This window comes from Rana temporaria, chromosome 5, assembly GCF_905171775.1.
Source record: "Rana temporaria chromosome 5, aRanTem1.1, whole genome shotgun sequence".
Classification (NCBI taxonomy): domain Eukaryota; kingdom Metazoa; phylum Chordata; class Amphibia; order Anura; family Ranidae; genus Rana; species Rana temporaria.
In genome coordinates this window covers 69,875,744-69,894,577 of record NC_053493.1, presented here as the reverse complement: position 1 = coordinate 69,894,577, position 18,834 = coordinate 69,875,744, and the positions used below count along the sequence as shown (strand labels likewise).

The window sequence follows — 18,834 nt, the reverse complement described above, 5'->3', positions numbered from 1 at the left end:
CGCCCTCCGGTGCTTCTTCTGACTCACCGCTGCGATCGAAGCCAGGATCTTTTTTTTTTTTTTTTTTTTTTTTTTTAGGCTTCCCAGCCTAGAGGTGAGATGTGGGGTCTTATTGACCCCATATCTCACTGTAAAGAGGACCTGTCATGCTATATTCCTATTACAAGGGATGTTTACATTCCTTGTAATTGGAATAAAAGTGATCAAAACATTTATTTTTGGGGAAAAACGTGTCAAACTAAAATAAATAAAGTAAAATGAACAATAAAAATAAAAAATAAATATTTAAAGCGCCCCTGTTCCCGCGTGCTCGTATACAGAAGCGAATGTGTACGTAAGTCCCGCCCACATATGAAAACGGTGTTCAAACCACACATGTGGGGTATCGCTGCGAACGTTAGAGCGAGAGCAATCATTTTGGCCCTAGACCTCCTCTGTAACTAAAAACATGTAACCAGTAAAAACATTTAAAACGTCGCCTATGGGGATTTTTAAGTAGCGAAGTTTGGCGCCATTCCACAAGCGTGTGCAATATTGAAGGGTGACATGTTGGGTATCTATTTACTCGGCGTAACTTCATCTTTCATATTATGCAAAAACATTGGGCTAACTTTAATGTTTTTTTTTTTAAAAAGCACAAAACTGTTTTATTTCCCAAAAAAATGCGTTCGAAAAATTGCTGTGCAAATACCATGCGCGATAAAAAGTTGCAACGACCGCCATTGTATTCTCTAGGGTCTTTGCTAAAAAAGCATATATAATGTTTTGGGGTTCTATGTAATTTTCTAGCAAATAAATGATGATTTTTACATGTAGGAGAGAAATGTCAGAACTGGTCTGGGTGCTCCAGAACGCCTGATGGTGCTCCCTGCATGTTGGGTCTCTCTATGTGGCCACGCTGTGTAAAAGTCTCACACATGTGGTATCGCCATACTCGGGAGGAATAGCAGAATGTGTTTTGGGGTGTATTTTGTGGTATGAATATGCTGTGTGCGAGAAATAACCTGCTAATATGAAACTTTTGTGGGAAAAAAATAAAAATAAAAAAAACCTTGATTTTGCAAAGAATTGTGGGAAAAAATAAAAAAAAAACTTCAAAAAACTCACCATGCCTCTTTCTAAATACCTTGGAATGTCTTCTTTCCAAAAAGGGGTCATTTAGGGGGTATTTGTACTTTTCTGGCATGTTAGGGTCTCAAGAAATGAGAAAGGCCGTCAGTACTTCAGATGTGATCAAATTGATAAATTTTCAGTAATTGGTACCATAGCTTGTAGACCCTATAACTTTCACCCAGACTAAATAATAACCCATTTTTTTTTTTTTTAACCAAAGATATGTAGCAGTATACATTTTAGGCCAAATTTATGAAGAAAAAATCATTTTTTACAAAATGTTATAATAGAAATGAAAAAAAAATTCATTTTTTTACAAAATTTTCGTTCTTTTTTCATTATTAGCGGAAAAAATAAAAACCGCAGAGGTGATCAAATACCACCAAAAGAAAGCTCTATTTGTGGGAAAAAAAGGACAAAAATTTCATTTGGTTACAGTGTTGTATGACTGAGTTATTGTCATTCAAAATGTGAGAGCACCGAAAGCTGAAAATTGGTCTGGTTATTAAGGGTGTTTAAGTGCCCAGTTGTCAAGTGGTTAACATGTGAGCAAATCTTTTTTTTATTTTTTTTATTTTAAATACCCTGTTTAAAAAAAGTGGCTAAACAAAAACGGTGAAGACTTTGTGTGGGTTTTTCTATAGGCATGTTCAACAGAAGCATTCTGAAAAATGGAATGGATTGCCTATAAACACTCTCCTCAAGGAAAAAGACCGAAACCCACCCTTGGCATGTCTGTCAACCGAGTGACAGATTGTGAAATCTGTCTAGTACTGCCCAGTTTAGAGAATACACAGAGCCAAGGTTTATTTTGAGATGTTAAGTAATTTTGTAATTAACCCTGTAAAAAGCACTGTAAAAGCGCCAGAGCAGCCAAGATCACTTTTACTTGACAGCTGATTATTGGCTTAAAAAATCAATGAGCTGGTTTTAACCTGAATACAAGAATGTTTTATAAATGTTTCTTGGTAGACAAGGGGTTAAAGGGGAACGTCGCTTCCTGTTTTAAAATAAAAAATAAATAAATCCCCTCTTACCTTATTCTCTTGATTAATTCACAATAAACATACTCGTATGCCCAATGAATCCATGGTTGCTCTGCTGTGATCTGCTGTGTGCTGGGTCCTGCTCCACCATTTTCCATGTTTACACTATTGGCAGCCAGCTGTCTCTTCTGTGTTCTTGCAGCTAGCCATTTCTCTGATAAGGTGCGCATGCACAGATCCTGTGGATTGTATCAAAGCCTGCTGGGATGCATGATGTGAGTATCCCAGGAAGCTGTGGGCATCTGGGGGACATCTTTCTTGCCTAGGTGAGAAAACTGAAATGCAGGACAGCAAAAAAAAAAATGTACCAATAAAAAAAAAATGCAGTTGTATTAAAGGAGGAATTAGGAGTTGGGGTCCACAACATGGGTGAATGGAGTGAAGGTCTGCTATAAAGTGATTGTAAAGCAGGGCTCGACAAATCCCGGGCGCCAGGTCGCCATGGCGACTAGAAATAGGGTCCTGGCGACTTGGCTTGGAAGGGGGGGCAAAAAAAAACAAAAACATTTTTTTTTTTGTGAGCTGGCGCCATCTGATGGTGAGCCGTTGGTATTACAAGTTATTACCACCAGATGTGTAAGCTGGCGCCATCTGGTGGTGGCCGTTGGTATTACAAGTTAAGCAGCAATTCTAATGTAATTTTTCACTATTTTCACTGCCATCTTCTTCCCTCTAATTAGAACCCCCAAACATTATATATATTTTTTATCCCAACACCCTAGAGAATAAAATGTCGATTGTTGCAATACTTCCTGTCACGCCGTATTTGCACAGCGGTCTTGCAAGCGCACTTTTTTTGGGAAAAAATTACACTTTTTTTTATTAAAAAATAAGACAACAGTAAAGTTATCCCCATTTTTTTTAATATCATGAAAGATAATGTTACGCTGAGTAAATTGATACCCAACATGTCACGCTTCAAAATTGCATCCGCTCGTGGAATGGCGTCAAACTTTTACCCTTTAAAATCTCCATAGGCGACGTTTAAAAAAACTCTACAGGTTGCATGTTTTGAGGTACAGAGGAGGTCTAGGGCTAGAATTATTGCTCTCGCTCTACCAATCGCGGCGATACCTCACATGTGTGGTTTGAACACCATTTACATATGCGATCGCTGCTCACGTACGTGTTCGCTTCTGCGTGCAAGCTCGTCGGGACGGGGCGCGTTTTCTGGCTCCTAACTTTTTTAGCTGGCTCCTAGATTCCAAGCAATGGTTTTGTGCAGAACAGCCCTGATCCTCCTCTTCTTGGGTCCCCCGCCAGCACTCCTGGCTCCTCTCCTCACTGAGTGCCCCCACAGCAAGCCGCTTGCTATAGGGGGAACTTGTGCATGCTTCATAAGACACACAGAGCAGGGCTTGGCCTCACTTCCAGCTATCTCGTCACTAGATCTGATTGACAGCAGCGGGAGCCAATGACTCCCACTGCGGTATCTGAGCCAATGAGGAACGAAATAGCCTCTGCTCTCATGCACATCGCTGGATCGAGTTGAGTCTCAGGTGTATATTTGCAGGGAGAGCTGCATGCAAATGTTTTATTTACCTTACTAAAATGCAGTAAGGTGTGTGTATGTATATATATATATATATGTGTATGTGTGTGTGTATATATATATGTGTGTATATATATATATATATATATATATATATATATATATATATATATATATATATATATACAAACTTCTGTCTTTACAACCACTTTGTTGCATTATTTCTTAAATTCTTTCTTTTTCTTTTTTTTTTATAGAGGTGTCTGGTTTGTCATTTCAACTAGCATCTTTAGATGAAAATGGCTATTTAATCTTTTGGGTAAGTTAAAAATGATAAAACAGATGAAAATGTGTGTGTATAGAATGCATCAAGATTTTTCCAGTATTTAACTTTATGCTGATTTTCCAAGCACAGTTGTGTTAATGTGTGGTATATGGGCCTTCTGCTACATAAAGGCGTACTGATCGATGTTTCATGAAGCAGTGCTCTGTGTTAAATATGGGGGTTATTTACGAAAGGCAAATCCTCTTTGCACTACAAGTGCAAAGTGCTCTTGAAAGAACACTGAAAGTGTACTTGGAAGTGCAGTCGCTGTAGATCCGAGGGGGACATACAAGGAAAATAAAAAACAGCATTTTTAGCTTGCACATGATTGGATGATAAAATCAGCAGAGCTTCCCCTTATTTCAGATCTACCCCTCAGGTTTACAGAGACTGCACTTTCAAATGCAAAGTGGATTTGCCTTTCGTAAATAACTCCCCATAGTGTCCTTCTCCAGGTTCAGCTATGCCTAACCCCTATATTCTGTCACTTTACTGCTTTTTCTCTTTCCTTTTTCTGTGCATCAATTAAGGTGGACCTGTACTTAAAATGTGAAGATTTCTTATAGTAAATATTCAGATATGTTATTTGTGCCCAAACAGTACCCTGAGCAAAGTACCGAGTGCACTTCCTGTGCCTAGACAGGTACAGATTATAAAAAGCACTGTTCTTCTAAATGCTGTTTTCATGAGCATTTAATTGGAAATTGGCAAGGTCACCACTGTACTCATTACGGTTCTCCTTGTTGTGTATGAGGACCAGAAGACAAGCAATCCTGCTGCTTTTTAACTTCTGCAGAGCTGTGCTTCCTCCAACTCCTGTGTGTCTTCGTCATTATTCCTCCATCTGACATGAGTAAGCACAGCCCTGCTCTCCTACCAAGAGGGCTGCCTCCACACAAAGGGTGAACAACGCTTAATAAGTCAGTAATGGAGAAAAAATCGGCTTCAGGGTACCTCCAGCCATTACTCGTGAAAGTTTTTTTACCCCCTACTTGCCTATGTTTGAGTGCAGCTTTCACAGTACAGGTTCTCTTTAGGATAGAGAATGGTCTGTAATATGTGTATTGAGATATATATCCATTATTCTCCTTTACTGATGATTGATTATTTTTTAAAGGGGTTGCAAAGGTAACTCCCCCCCCCCCCCTAAATAGCTTCCTTTACCTTAGTGCAGTCATCCTTCACTTACCTTATCCTTTGATTTTGCTTTAAATGTCCTTTTTTCTTCTGAGAAATCCTCACTTCCTGTTCTTCTGTCTGTAACTCCACACAGTAATGCAAGGCTTTCTCCCTGGTGTGGAGTGTCGTGCTCGCCCCCTCCCCTGGAATACAGGAGAGTCGGGACGCTCTCTATGTTGTGTGTTAGTGGGCATCCTGACTCTCCTGTAGGAAGGGGCGAGCACGACACTCCACACCAGGGAGAAAACCTTGCATTACTGCGTGTAGTTACAGACAGAAGAACAGGAAGTGAGTATTTCTCAGAAGAAATAAGGACATTTAAAAGCAAAATCGAAGGATGAGGTAAGTGAAGGAGGACTGCACTGAGGTAAAGGAAGCTATTTAGGGAAACATTTTTTTACCTTTACAACCCCTTTAACTAGGATGCCTGCTTCGGTTTACATTTTATAATACCAGATAATTTATGTGACTTTTTATATTTTATATAAGGCCCCTCTAATATAAAAAAAGTGGAGTCCTCTGAGTAGTGTAAAACGTATTGTATATTAAACATTGCCATTCATTTTTGTCATTTAAAATGTATTTACTTAAATGTTTTAATTACAGGTAGTTGTGGAACTGAGAAAAGTAGACCTAGCTGGATCTCAGAGTGATTTGGGTAAATTTTTCTTGTAACATTTACTATGCATTTCTATGGCGTTGGGTAATTTGTAAAAAGCCCCTATCTTGATTGAGGCCCATATTATAATTTTTTTTGTGTTTAAGCAAGCAGCCTGAGTCCGGCACATTACAGATTATGGTCCTTCCAGAGACCACTTTGTTGGTCTTTACAGAGCACCTGCACTGCTTCTAATTCTTAATAAAAAAAAAACTTTGAGCATCTAAGTGCAAAGTAGAAGAGACATTAAAAAGTTATGGCTAGGCAACTAAAGACAGAATTAAGGATGCATGTAACCCTATACTTATAAGCCAGATTTTCCTTTGTGGAATATGGGTAGTATTGATATATTGCTACTCCTATGAGCGGCATTATAGAAAAGTATGCTACAGTAAAGTAAACAATGTAAGTCGCACCCTATATGCCTGCATCTCCTTCCGTATGCCACAAGGTTGCCCATCAGGACAGTTTGTTCTCCTATCGCTTTTCATTGAGTTATTTTTGAACATGTTTTTACTTGATTGTTGCTCTGCCTGCCAGTTCTTTGATCTGCACATACAGGTTTGTTTTTATCCTAATCTCATACTGTTGGATATACAATGTCCAAGTTAACTAGGTGCCTTTCATGGAATGTACGGGGTCCTAATAATCCTGTCAAACGTCTGGCCGTGCTGCGCACGATCAAGAGGTTGGGCGCAGATGTGATTTGTCTGCAGAGGACTAACCTGCCCTCAGTGTCCACCCCGAAATTTGCTGTCCGACAGTTTTGTCATCAATACCATGCCACTTATTCGGTGTACTCAAGGGGGGTGAGTGTTCTAATACGGCGGGGTACCCTATTTTTTTTTATAGATGTTAAAGTTGATCCTGAAGGTCGATATATTTTTCTTCTTTGCTCCCTCTATGGGATGAAATGTGTATTAGTGGGGATGTATATTCCTCCCCCATTTTCAGCTAGTCTCCTTAAAACCTTGGCTGACTTTATGTCACGCCTTCCGGGTATTCCGGTACTGGTCTTAGGGGATTTCAATAATTATCTGGATCATGGGAAAGACAAGTTTAGACCTGTTAGGGGTTCGAAACCACGGGGGTGGGGGGGGGGGGGGGGGGACAGGGTCCTACCCCTATTGCTCGTCTGTTAGGAGAGATGGGCCTCACGGATGTTTGAAAAATACATAATCCAAATGCCAAAGTATTCTCTTGCCAGTCAGCATCTGTTGGAGGCTTTTCTAGGATAGACCTGCTCTTCTGCTGCCCATGGTGGAATCGTCTCAGTACCACCCGAGGCAGACCTCAGACCACTCCCCGTTAACTATAGATTTGAGGCTGGGGGCGAGGACAGGCAATAGTCTCTAGAAGCTTAATCCATTCTGGCTGTCCCTCCTACCAGACCCGATCCCAGTGCTTATCACTGACTTCTTTAACCACTTCCGGACAGCCGCATGTACATTTACGTCGGCAGAATGGCACATCAACGTACCTGTACGTGCCTGCCTAGACGTGGGTCGGGGGTCCGATCGTGACCCCCCCCCCGGTACATGCAGGGGTTCCCGTGGCTTCACAAGCAATCCGGGACGAGGGGGTGGCTGTTCGTTTTTGTCCGACCCCTCCGGATCGCTCACAGCCAATGAGAGCACTCCCCCGTGTGTCACTTCCTCCTCCTGTGTAAACACAGGAAGGGGGAAGTGATGTATTCTCTCCTCTTGGCTGTATTTTCAACCGCCGCTGAGGACAGAATACATCACACAGTAAATTGTCTGTTAAAGCGACGCAGTGCCGAATCGCAAAACCTGGCCTGGGCATTTAGCTGCCTAAAGGTCCGGGGCTTAAGTGGTTAAAGGGTGTTGGCTGGACACACCCATAGCATACACACGGCAGGACTTTTCTGCAAACTTTCCCAAAACTTTACCAACATCATGTTGTTTTTCTGATCTTTACCACAAACCTGCTATTTTTGGTTGATTTTAACATTGGTTCTGGGCATGCGTGTTTGTACTTTCTGTACACACGATAGGACTTTGCACCGTAGGACTTTTGTTGCCGAAAAGTTTGTCCATTTGCAGAGAAAACTTTTGTCCGATGAAAACCGAAAAGGTTTATCCGATGCAGCGTACACACGATACGATTTTTTTTTTAAAAACTTGCTCATTTTGAACTTTGTTGTCAAAAAGTCCTACCGGGTGTATGGGGCTTAAGACTTTTCTTTTATATGGCAGTGATGGACAAGAATCGGTCTTGCTACTGTTCAGATCACCAAAAAGCAGGGGTTCACCCAGTGCAGAAAGTGGTAAATCTGTTTTTAAACAAGGGTTGAGATTTAAGATGAAAACATATATTTGCAGGCTTATTTTTACAAACTATATTTATTTTCCAGGTTTGATTCCAGGAGGAAAAGTGAAACTAGTACACAGTTCATCTATAAATCTTATTGACAAGTAAGTATTAGTGTTAATTTTGGCAGCAAATTCGATTTAGTTTTAGTCTTTTGACAAATTACATTTTTAGTTTTAGTCTCATTTTAGAGATTTTAGGCAAGTAAATAAATTACCGGTTTATAACACTTCACTTAACAACCGCCCCATAGCCAATGTACGGCTACAGGACGGTTGCTTAACTCTGGGAGGCCGTTAATTAACGGCCTTCCAGAATCGCGCGCCCCCAGAGGACCCGGCGGATCACGGTAAATCGCCGCTGATATCGGCGGTTTACCACGTGATCGCTCCGTCCAATGACAGAGCGATAATGTTTTGGGGTTCTATGTAATTTTCTAGCAAATAAATGATGATTTTTACATGTAGGAGAGAAATGTCAGAATTGGCTTGGGTGCTCTAGAACGCCTGAAGGTGCTCCCTGCATGTTGGGTCTCTCTATGTAGCCACGCTGTGTAAAAGTCTCACACGTGGTATCGCCATACTCGGGAGGAATAGCAGAATGTGTTTTGGGGTGTAATTTGTGCTATGCATATGCTGTGTGTGAGAAATAACCTGCTAATATGAAAATTTGGTGAAAAAAAAATATTGATTTTGCAATTGTGGGAATTACAACTTCAAAAAACTCACCATGCCTCCTTCTTAATACCTTGGAATGTCTTCTTTCCAAAAAGGTGTCATTTGGGGGGTATTTGTACTTTTCTGGCATGTTATGGTCTCAAGAAATGAGATAGGCCGTCAGTACTTCAGGTGTGATAAATTTTCAGATATTGGCACCATAGCTTGTGGACTCTATAACTTTCACAAAGACCAAATGATATACACAAATGTGGGTTATTTTTACCAAAGATATGTAGCAGTATAAATTTTGGGCAAAATGTATGATGAAAAAATACTAATTTGCTAAATTTTATAACCGAAACAAAGAAAAATTATTTTTTTTACAGAATTTTCAGTCTTTTTTTTTTTCTCTTATAGCGCAAAAAAAAATAAAAAAACAACGCTTATTAAATACCACCAAAAGAAAGCTCTATTTGTGTGAAAAAAAGGACGAACATTTCATATGGGTACAATGTTGTATGACTGAGTAATTGTCATTCAAAATGTGAGAGCACCGAAAGCTGAAAATTGGTCTGGTTATTAACCACTTGCTTACTGGGCACTTAAACACCCCTCCTGCCCAGAGCAATTTTCAGCTTTCAGCGCTGTCACACTTTGAATGACAATTACTCAGTCATGCAACACTGTACCCAAATTATTTTTTTGTCCTTTTTTTCCCACAAATAGAGCTTTCTTTTGGTGGTATTTGATCACCTTTGGGTTTTTTATTTTTTGCGCTATTAATGAAAAAAGACCGAAAATTTGGAAAAAAAATGATTTTTTCTTAGTTTCTGTGATAACATTTTGCAAATTATTAATATTTCTTCATAAATTTTGGCCACAATTTATACTGCTACATGTCTTTGATAAAAATAACCCCAAATTTTTGGAAATTATTTGGTCTGTGTGAAAGTTTTAGAGTCTACAAGCTATAGTGCAAATCATAAAAAATTGTCACATCTGATCACACCTGATGTACTGAAGGCCTATCTCATTTCTTGGGACCCTAACAAGCCAGGAAAGTACAAATGCCCCCAAAATAACCCCTTTTTGAAAAGTAGACATTTCAAGGTATTTATTAAGAGGCATGGTGAGTTATTTGAAGTTGTGTTTTTTTTCCCACAATACTTTGCAAAATTAAGATTTTTATTTTTCATTTAAAAAATTTCTCAAAATTGTCATTGTAATAGCTTATTTCTCTCACATGACATGTGCATACCACAAATGACACCCCAAAATACATTCTGCTACTCCTCCTGAGTAAAACGATACCCCATGTGTGAGACTTTTTCACTGCCTGGCCACATACAGAGGCCCAACATGCAGGAAGCGCCATCAGGGGTTTTAGGAGCATAAATTGCACATCTAACTAGTTGACTACCTATTACACTTTTGAAGGCCCTGGAACACCAGGACAATGGAATTACCAACAAAGTGACCCCATTTTGGAAAGCTAATACCCCAACGTATAATCTATGAGGCATAATGAGTCTTTTGAACGGTTTATTTTTTTCCAGCAGTTTTTGGAAAATGTGGAAAAAAAATGAAAACGCATTTTTTTTACACAAAGTTGTCCATTGATAAGATATTTCCAACACATAGCATGTACATACCACAAATGACACCCCAAAATACATTCTGCTACTTCTCCTGAGTAAAACGATACCCCATGTGTGAGACTTTTTCACTGCCTGGCCACATACGGAGGCCCAACATGCAGGAAGCGCCATCAGGGGTTTTAGGAGCATAAATTGCACATCTAACTAGTTGATTACCTATTACACTTTTGAAGGCCCTGGAACACCAGGACAATGGAATTACCCACAAAATGACCCCATTTTGGAAAGCGAACACCCCAACGTATAATCTATGAGGCATAATGAGTCTTTTGAATGGTTCATTTTTTTCCAGAAGTTTTTGGAACATGTGGAAGAAAAATGAAAACGCATTTTTTTTACACAAAGTTGTATGTTTCTAAGATATTTCCAACACATAGCATTTAGATAGCAACAATTACACCCCAAAATACATTCTGCTACTCCTCCTGAGTACAACAATACCACATGTGTGAGACTTCTACATAGCCTGACCACATACAGAGATCCAACATGCAAGGAACACCGTCAGGTGTTCCAGAGACACATAGTATGCACATACCAAGAATTACACCTCAAAATACATTATGCTGAGCAAAGCGTAAACAAAAGATTACCTGTGGTAATAGTAGCGCAGTTCTACAGCAGGATAGCACTGGTCCAGGCAGCAGGCAGGGACTTGGTCAGCAACGTCCAGGCAGGGATACTGTCCCGTCAGGGTTAGTGCAGGTGGTCAGTTCATGCAACAGGCAGAGGCATGATGGAATAGGTCCTACAGGCAGCAGGCAGAAGTAGGGCCTCGTTCAGGACAGAATGGGGACAGGGGTAGAGGCTTCTCCCACCCAAATCTCTTTGAAGCCTCCGGGCAACCAGACCCTAATCTAGGATGAGAAAACAAAAAAGTTTTCTTCATCCAGAAAAACTTTTCTGGCGCCCCTCACATATGTGAGACCCCTGTGTTCCCACTAGTCCAGTAGCAGGGTACAAGATCAGTCCATGAGGCAGGCAAAAACATGGTCAAACAGTCCGAGGTCAGTTCCAGATCAGGCAGAGGCAGTACAGAATCGTTAGGCAGAAGAATGGTCGAAAAAACAGTCCAGGGTCAATTCCAAATCGGGCAGAGGCATTACAAAATCGTTAGGCAGAATCGTGGTAAAAAAACAAGCCGGGGTCAGTTACAGAGCAGGCGGTGGCATAAGGGGTGTGAAGGTGTGTGAAGGCAGGAACGGAGGATTAATACTTTAGTTTGGTGTGGTAACGGCGAAAACAGTCAGTTACACAGAGGCCTGGTTGGGAAGGACAATCCACACAATGGAAAGATGTGTCTCGTCTGACTCCATCACTGGCGCATACCTTGCATTTTTTTTGACGTCGTCGGCCTGTTTCTGTGGGAGGGATTTTATCGGGAAAATGACGTTCGGCGAGACGACTTAAAACATCAGATCGGATGGTTTGGGGTGGGCCGTTCGGGAAAATAAGGGCAGTGATAAGGTCCTCTTGGTAGCCAAGGAAGTGTTTGGGGTTTTGGGTGGAGTTGCTGTAAATTACAAAGGAATTATATATGGCCAATTGAAAAAAATAAATGGCAACTTTTTTGTACCAATGGTACGTTCTTCTTGTAGCAAGATAGGGTTCAAGCATCTGGTCATTGAAGTCGATCCCCCCCATAAACAAATTATAGTCCTGGATGCAAGTGGGCTTTCGGATGGTGGTGCCACGCCTTCTGCGGGTTTCAACGACGGTATCATTATGGATGGAAGATAGCATGTACACGTCTCTTCTGTCCTTCCACTTCACCGCCAGAACCGCATTGTTACGCAGACTTGCTGATTCTCCTCTTTTCAGCTTTGTATTCACCAGGCTTTGAGGAAAGCCTTTCCTGTTGTTTCGGATGGTGCCACAAGCCGGGGTCTGCTTCCGGTGCAGGTTGTGGAACAGGGGAAGAGAGGTGTAGAAATTATCTACGTATAGATGATAGCCTTTTTCCAATAGGGGGTTAATGAGTTCCCAAACAATTTTGCCACTTGATCCCAAGTAGTCTATGCAATTAGGGGGATTGAGCTGGGTGTCCTTGCCTTCGTATACTCTGTAGGCATACAGGTATCCTCTGACTCGGTCACACAATTTGTAGACCTTCACGCCATAGCGGGCTCTTTTGCTGGGGATGAATTGCTTTATTTGTAGTCTGCCACTAAATTTAACAAGCGACTCATCCACACAGATGTGTTGGTCCGGGGTATATAATTGGGGGAATTTTTCTGCAAAATAATTCAGTAAGGGCCGAATTTTGAAAAGTCTGTCATGTTCTGGATGATTTCGGGGATGGCTCTGGGTATTGTCGTTGAAATGTAGGAATCTCATTATGGCAAAGAATCGGGCTCTGGGCATTACGCTGGAGAAGATGGGCATGTGGTAGATCGGGTTTTTGGACCAAAAGGCACGGTAAGTGTTTTTTGGGTTGAGTCCCATACAAAATGTTAGGCCTAAAAATGTTTTAAACTCCTCCACCGTAAGGTCTCTCCACTGGAAGAGACGGGCATGGTATGACGTGGGATTATTTTCAATAAATTGCTGTGCAAATAGGTTGCACTGGGCCACAATTTCGGATAGCATGTCCTCTGTAAACATGAGGTTAAAATAATTGATTGGTGAAAAATTCTCTGTGTCCACTTGGATTCCTGGCTGGGCCGTGAAAGGGGGAATGTTGGCTTCTCCTGAATTAGGAGGAAGCCACAAGGGGTTCTGAAGGGCATAGGGAAGGCTGGCATGGGTCCTGGAAGTTTGTTGCCGAGGCACTGCGGTGCTGGCGGATGGCCCTGCAGTGCTGGCGGATGGCCCTGCAGTGCTGGCGGATGGCACTGCGGTGCTGGTGGATGGCACTGCCTCCTCACTAGAACGCCTTCGTTTAGCCGGCCGGCTATCTTCCTCCTCTGAGTCACTCAGTGTTCCGCTACTGAGGGCGGGCTCATAATTGACGTCCAACTCAGAATTTGAATTTGAAAGGGACTCTGAATGAGAGAGCTCCCCGTTGCTCTCGTCGGGGGCAGAAATGATTTGGAATGCCTCCTGAAGGGAATAGGACCTTTTGGACATGGTTGCTGATGCAACTGCACAGGTGTGTGCTAAGCCTTCACTGATGGGCACTGATGAGGTGGAGAAGATCGGCACTGATGAGGTGGAGCAGATGGGCACTGATTGGCGGAGCAGATGGGCACTGATAAGACGGCACAGATGTGCACTGATAATGCTGCACAGATGTGCACTTATAATGCTGCACAGATGGGCACTGATTGGCACAGGTGGGCACTGAGGTGGCACTGATGTGGCGGCACAGGTGGGCACTGATGTGGCGGCACAGGTGGGCACTGATGTGGCGGCACAGGTGGGCACTGATGTGGCGGCACAGGTGGGCACTGATGTGGCGGCACAGGTGGGCACTGATGTGGCGGCACAGGTGGGCACTGATGTGGCGGCACAGGTGGGCACTGATGTGGCAGCACAGGTGGGCACTGATTGGCAGCACAGGTAGGCACTGATAATGCTGCACAGATGTGCACTAATAATGCTGAACAGATGTGCACTGATAATGCTGCACAAATGGGCACTGATTGGCACAGGTGGGCACTGATGTGGCGGCACAGGTGGGCACTGATGTGGCGGCACAGGTGGGCACTGATGTGGCGGCACAGGTGGGCACTGATGTGGCGGCACAGGTGGGCACTGATGTGGCGGCACAGGTGGGCACTGATGTGGCGGCACAGGTGGGCACTGATGTGGCGGCACAGGTAGCAACTGATTGGCGGCACAGGTGGGCACTGATTGGCACTGATGAGGTGGCAAAGGGATGGCACTGTATGTTCTTCAACACGGATGGCACTGGGATGGCACTGGGATGGGCACTGGGATGGGCACTGTAAACGGGCACTGTTAAGACTTTTCACAGTAATTCACAGTAATCACAGACCTTCTCTCTCCTCACACGCGCTGTCTGTGTGAGGAGGGAGAGGGGGCAATGAAAGATGATCTCATATGTTTACATTTGAGATCATCTCTCATTGGCCACACAGATCGCATCGCAAACGGCCACTCTGATTGGCCGTTTGCGGCAATCTGTAATTGGCTGTGTCCAGGGGACAGGGCCAACACAGAATTTCCCCGCAGCGCGCTCGGGAGCGCGCGCGGGGAACGAGCAAAGAGGAGGACGTCAAATGACGTCCTCTTGGATTTTGAGGTCCGCGCTGAAGCCGTCATTCGGCTATAGCGCGGGCCGGAAGAGGTTAAAGGGGTTTAAGAGCCCAGTGGTCAAGTGGTTAATATACTTGTAATTTTTCTAAATAGATTCTAAAATATAATTGCCAAAAAGCCCGTTGGAGCCGGTTCACACAGGGGCGACCTGACAAGTCGCGGTCCGCATTAGTCAATGGAACCGTTCTAATAGGAGCGACACAAGTCGCTCCGACTTAGAAAAAGATTCCTGTACGACTTTGGGGGCGATTCGGGGCGACTTGCATTGACTTCAATACAGAAGTCATTTTGCAAGTTGCCTCTCAAGTCGCCTTGCCGAGTCGCCCCCAAAGTCATGCCGCCTGTGTGTGAACCGGCTCTTAAGAGTTTTTTATTTACCGTTCGCTATTTTCTGTTTTTGCCAGTGATTGTTTGTTTTTATTTTGTAGATTTTTTCACAAAGATGTTCTGACTCTGGGATCCCCTGAAACTATGAATATTAAGTTCCTTCCGCAAGACTCGAACCATTTTGTCATTGGAACAGATATTGTAAGTTGAGCTTGTTTTTTATACTGCAGTACAGAAAAATGTGTTCCAACTTGCGTTAAAATAGACCCTCTGATGGCTATCACCTGAATTTATATGATAGAGTACAGAAAGATTTCCATGTTGTTTTTTTATTTCAGGTTAAATATTTATATTTATAACCTATCAAATTTTTGTATTGTGCTTTTGCACTTCTTTTGTGTCTTCTGTATTTAAATATCTAGCTGATTTTCCTATTTTCCACAATTGTTGTAGCACCCTGATGGTTAGGCAGGGTTGCTATTGAATTTATCTGCTAAGTGATAGTTGCCTTGGCCTATTATTAGGAGGTCAATTGATTTCGCCATAATTCTCGAGTTGTTGTACTTCTCTCTTCTGTCACTAGATGGCCGGGTGTCTCGTGACATTAGATAAGACAAGGGCATTGCAAGGACATATTAGGAATGAATGGGGTGTCTCAGCCAATTAGCAGGCATTTTCTTGGGTCCCTTGGGCTGCTGAGAGAACCTATTTCTTTGGGTGATGTCAGGATACCGGGGTCCTGTGCCACCTGGATATCTGTCTGGGTGAATGTGTGTCGTATTGTCCCCGGCTGCTAGGCCAGTAACCTAAGGCCTATCTGCCTGCTAGGCTATCTCAGAGCCTATCCAGAAGTAGTGCAGGGTTGGGACTGCAGGCTTGTAGTCCAACTAGAAGTAACAGTTCCGCTGGGCTGGGAGCCAGTCGTGGTCGGAAGTAGAGGGGAAGCTGTCGCCACAAAGGGACCATCCACCTTGCTACTGCAGAACATTGTGAGTAAGCTGAGGCCAGGACCAGAGCAGACTTTCTCGCCAACCTGGAACGGTGAAGAAGTAGGAAAGCATCAGCAAGTGCCACGTCAGGGACCCAGCGGGACAGCAAAGGTGACACTTGGGGAGTGCCAAGCCAGGGACCTAACTTGTCAGCAGGGGTGAAGCTTGAGGAGTATCTGTGAGTGCCAAGCCAGGGCTAAAGCAGGGGCGACGCTTGAGGAACATACCGTGTCCTTCATTGAGAGAGCTCAGGGGATCTGAAGTCTAGTGAGAGAGACTGGGAGCTTGTTGAGTGAAGACCCACAGTGAGTGAATGAGTGAGTGAGTGAGGGGTAAAGAGAACTGTTCGTGTTGCAGATAGTTGAATACCTTTACCATTAGTAATGGCTACAAGAGACAGCGGTCCTGCATATACAGAAGTGGTGTCCGACTGGAGGTCTTCACCTGTATAGCCGTCTGCCTATAGAAGTCTCGGAGTCTGCAAATTAACATTGCATCTACCTAAGGGTGTCCTGGCCCTGATCCTCTCTCCCACAGTTCTGTTTAAGAGACAATAAATCTCTTTGCATTCAAAAAGTGTCTGGCGCCCACCTGTTCATCTCGCATTACACCCTCAATGCCTTGTAACCTACTTTACACAAAAGGATGTCAACTGTCCCCAACTCTGGAGGTTACCATTGGGCTTCAAGAGGAAGTAAACCCTGATGGGTTTTACTTCCTGTTTTTCTCCCTGCAAAGCCTGCAAATGAAAAGCATAATGGGCTAGTATGCATCGCATACTAGCCCATTATGTGACCCTTACCTGCAAAATAATCCAGCGATGTCCCCTGTGTAGGCAGCGTACATCTTCTGGCCCCTCTTCTTCGGCCATTAACGGCACACGCTAGGGAAGAAACGGCACTTAGTTTTGTTTCTTCCCCGCGCATGCGCACGTTTGCCTTTCTGGTCCAGATCCTTTTTCAAAATGTTGTTTACCATACAAAATATTTGAACATACAGAGCTTATATATTGGCAGTCAGAATGGTTTTCAGATGTACATCAACTTGGCATAATGGCTAATTTAGTTTTGTATTTTTCAGCTGCAAAAGTGAACTTTACATTTTTTTCATTTAATTTGCCAACAGGGAATAGTAACCCACGGAACAAGGTATGGATTGATAGAACCGCCAGTACAATACTCATCTCTGTACAGCAAGCTAAGGCCATCAAAGGTCACTGCAATTGATTTCTCACCGTTTGCAATGCCAGCATTTTTGGTAACTAATTTTAATTGTTGCACTAAAGCTAGTTAGTACAGCAGTGATGTACAAGTAGGGTTGGCTTAACCTAACATTTCTTAAAATTCTAATAAACATGCAAAGCCAATACTTTTTTATATTCGTTTTTAGATGGAAAATACAATGATTAATGCACATTTTTTATTAGCTATTTGTGTCCCATTAGGGAGATTTTTCTTTACTTCCTGTTTCGGAGACAAAACTAAACGCTAACATTTCTCAACAAGCTTTGGGCTTGTGACAATGGCATTAGTTTGATATCAGTTTGAGACGCTTCTGAGATCATTCAGAAATCACTGACAGGGGCAGATGACCTCCTGTTAGTCTGTATGTGACCTGCTTCAAGTGGGATTTGCATTATCATAAACTTTCATTGGAATACAAAAGCCATCTATATAGACTACTAGACAAATCTCATCTGAAAAAAGTATCCTCATTGGAAAACTCCTTATACCCCTGTGCTGATGACAACATTTTGGAGTTTTCCTCACAAATGGAAAGCTTAAATCTTCGCAGCAGGGATGCAGACAGCAAGTTAAAACCTTTGTCAGGTTTTTCTTAAAGCGGTAGTTCACCCTGTTTGACAACCTGTAACCACTAGCACTGTTTGTAAAAAACATAGACCAGACGATTTTTTTTTTTTTGAGCGCTCCTTACCTGTTTCCTGCTCGATCTTCCCACCTGTCAATCAATTCCTCCCGCGGGGAATGGGCGTGTCAGTCCATTCTCCCCCGTCCTGTCACTCTAATTTCGGCAACTCCTCTGTCGACGCGCTCTGCTGCAGTTCGCGCGACATCTCGTCGGTCACCTGCGTCTTCAGGCGGGTAATAGTCTAAACAACGGGGCGTGAACTTCTCACGCCGGCCGTTGTTATGGCAACCATGTAGTGTTGACGGCGACGCTCGCCGTCAACACTGCACATGCGCCGGATCGAGCGGTGAATGCTGGGAGGCCAGCATTCGCCCGATCCCGGAAGAAGACCCTGTCGGCTTCACAATGCCCTCAGGTAAGATGGAAACGTCCATCGATAAAAAATCTAAAATATAATTTTACTAAATACAGCGCATCGGATGGCTGAACGGCTGGGACATCCTGTTAGTGCGGGAGTTAAGGTAAGACCTGGGGATTACAGAAAAAAAAAAAAAAAAGATATACCGTGGAACCACCGCTTTAACAACAAAAATAAAAAATAAGGTTTGGGCTTTAGACACGCTTTAAGGAAATGGAATTTATTATTATTTTTATTTGTTGAGCATAGATTAACTTTTGACTTCTACCCCTGGGGTAAGTTTTCAGAACTGATATAATAGATTTAACCATTTTTGACCAGAGGTCATTGTTGCCCAAACCAAATTCTCAGTTAACTTTTGCAATTACTCTAATTTTCCCACTTAAATGTATTTATTTATATATATATATATATATATATATATATATATATATATATATATATACCGTATTTATCGGGGTATAGCGCGCACCCCTAAAGTTGCCCCGAATTCCTGTGGAAAAAAGTTTTTTTGTACTTAGTTTTGGTGTCTGCGGCTTCGGGTATCCT

General features: G+C 42.7%; 1 protein-coding gene across 2 annotated transcripts in view; it reads left to right on the top strand.

Annotated features, from left to right (window-relative positions):
- DYNC2I1 (dynein 2 intermediate chain 1) overlaps positions 1 to 18,834 on the top strand; it is a 133,511-nt gene that overhangs the window by 104,962 nt on the left and 9,715 nt on the right. For both annotated transcript variants that reach the window (XM_040352691.1, XM_040352692.1), the window contains 5 exons: positions 3,909 to 3,970; positions 5,762 to 5,813; positions 8,188 to 8,248; positions 15,111 to 15,210; positions 17,124 to 17,255. In XM_040352691.1, coding sequence (XP_040208625.1) covers positions 3,909 to 3,970; positions 5,762 to 5,813; positions 8,188 to 8,248; positions 15,111 to 15,210; positions 17,124 to 17,255 — 407 coding nt within the window. The remainder of the gene's footprint in view (positions 1 to 3,908; positions 3,971 to 5,761; positions 5,814 to 8,187; positions 8,249 to 15,110; positions 15,211 to 17,123; positions 17,256 to 18,834) is intronic.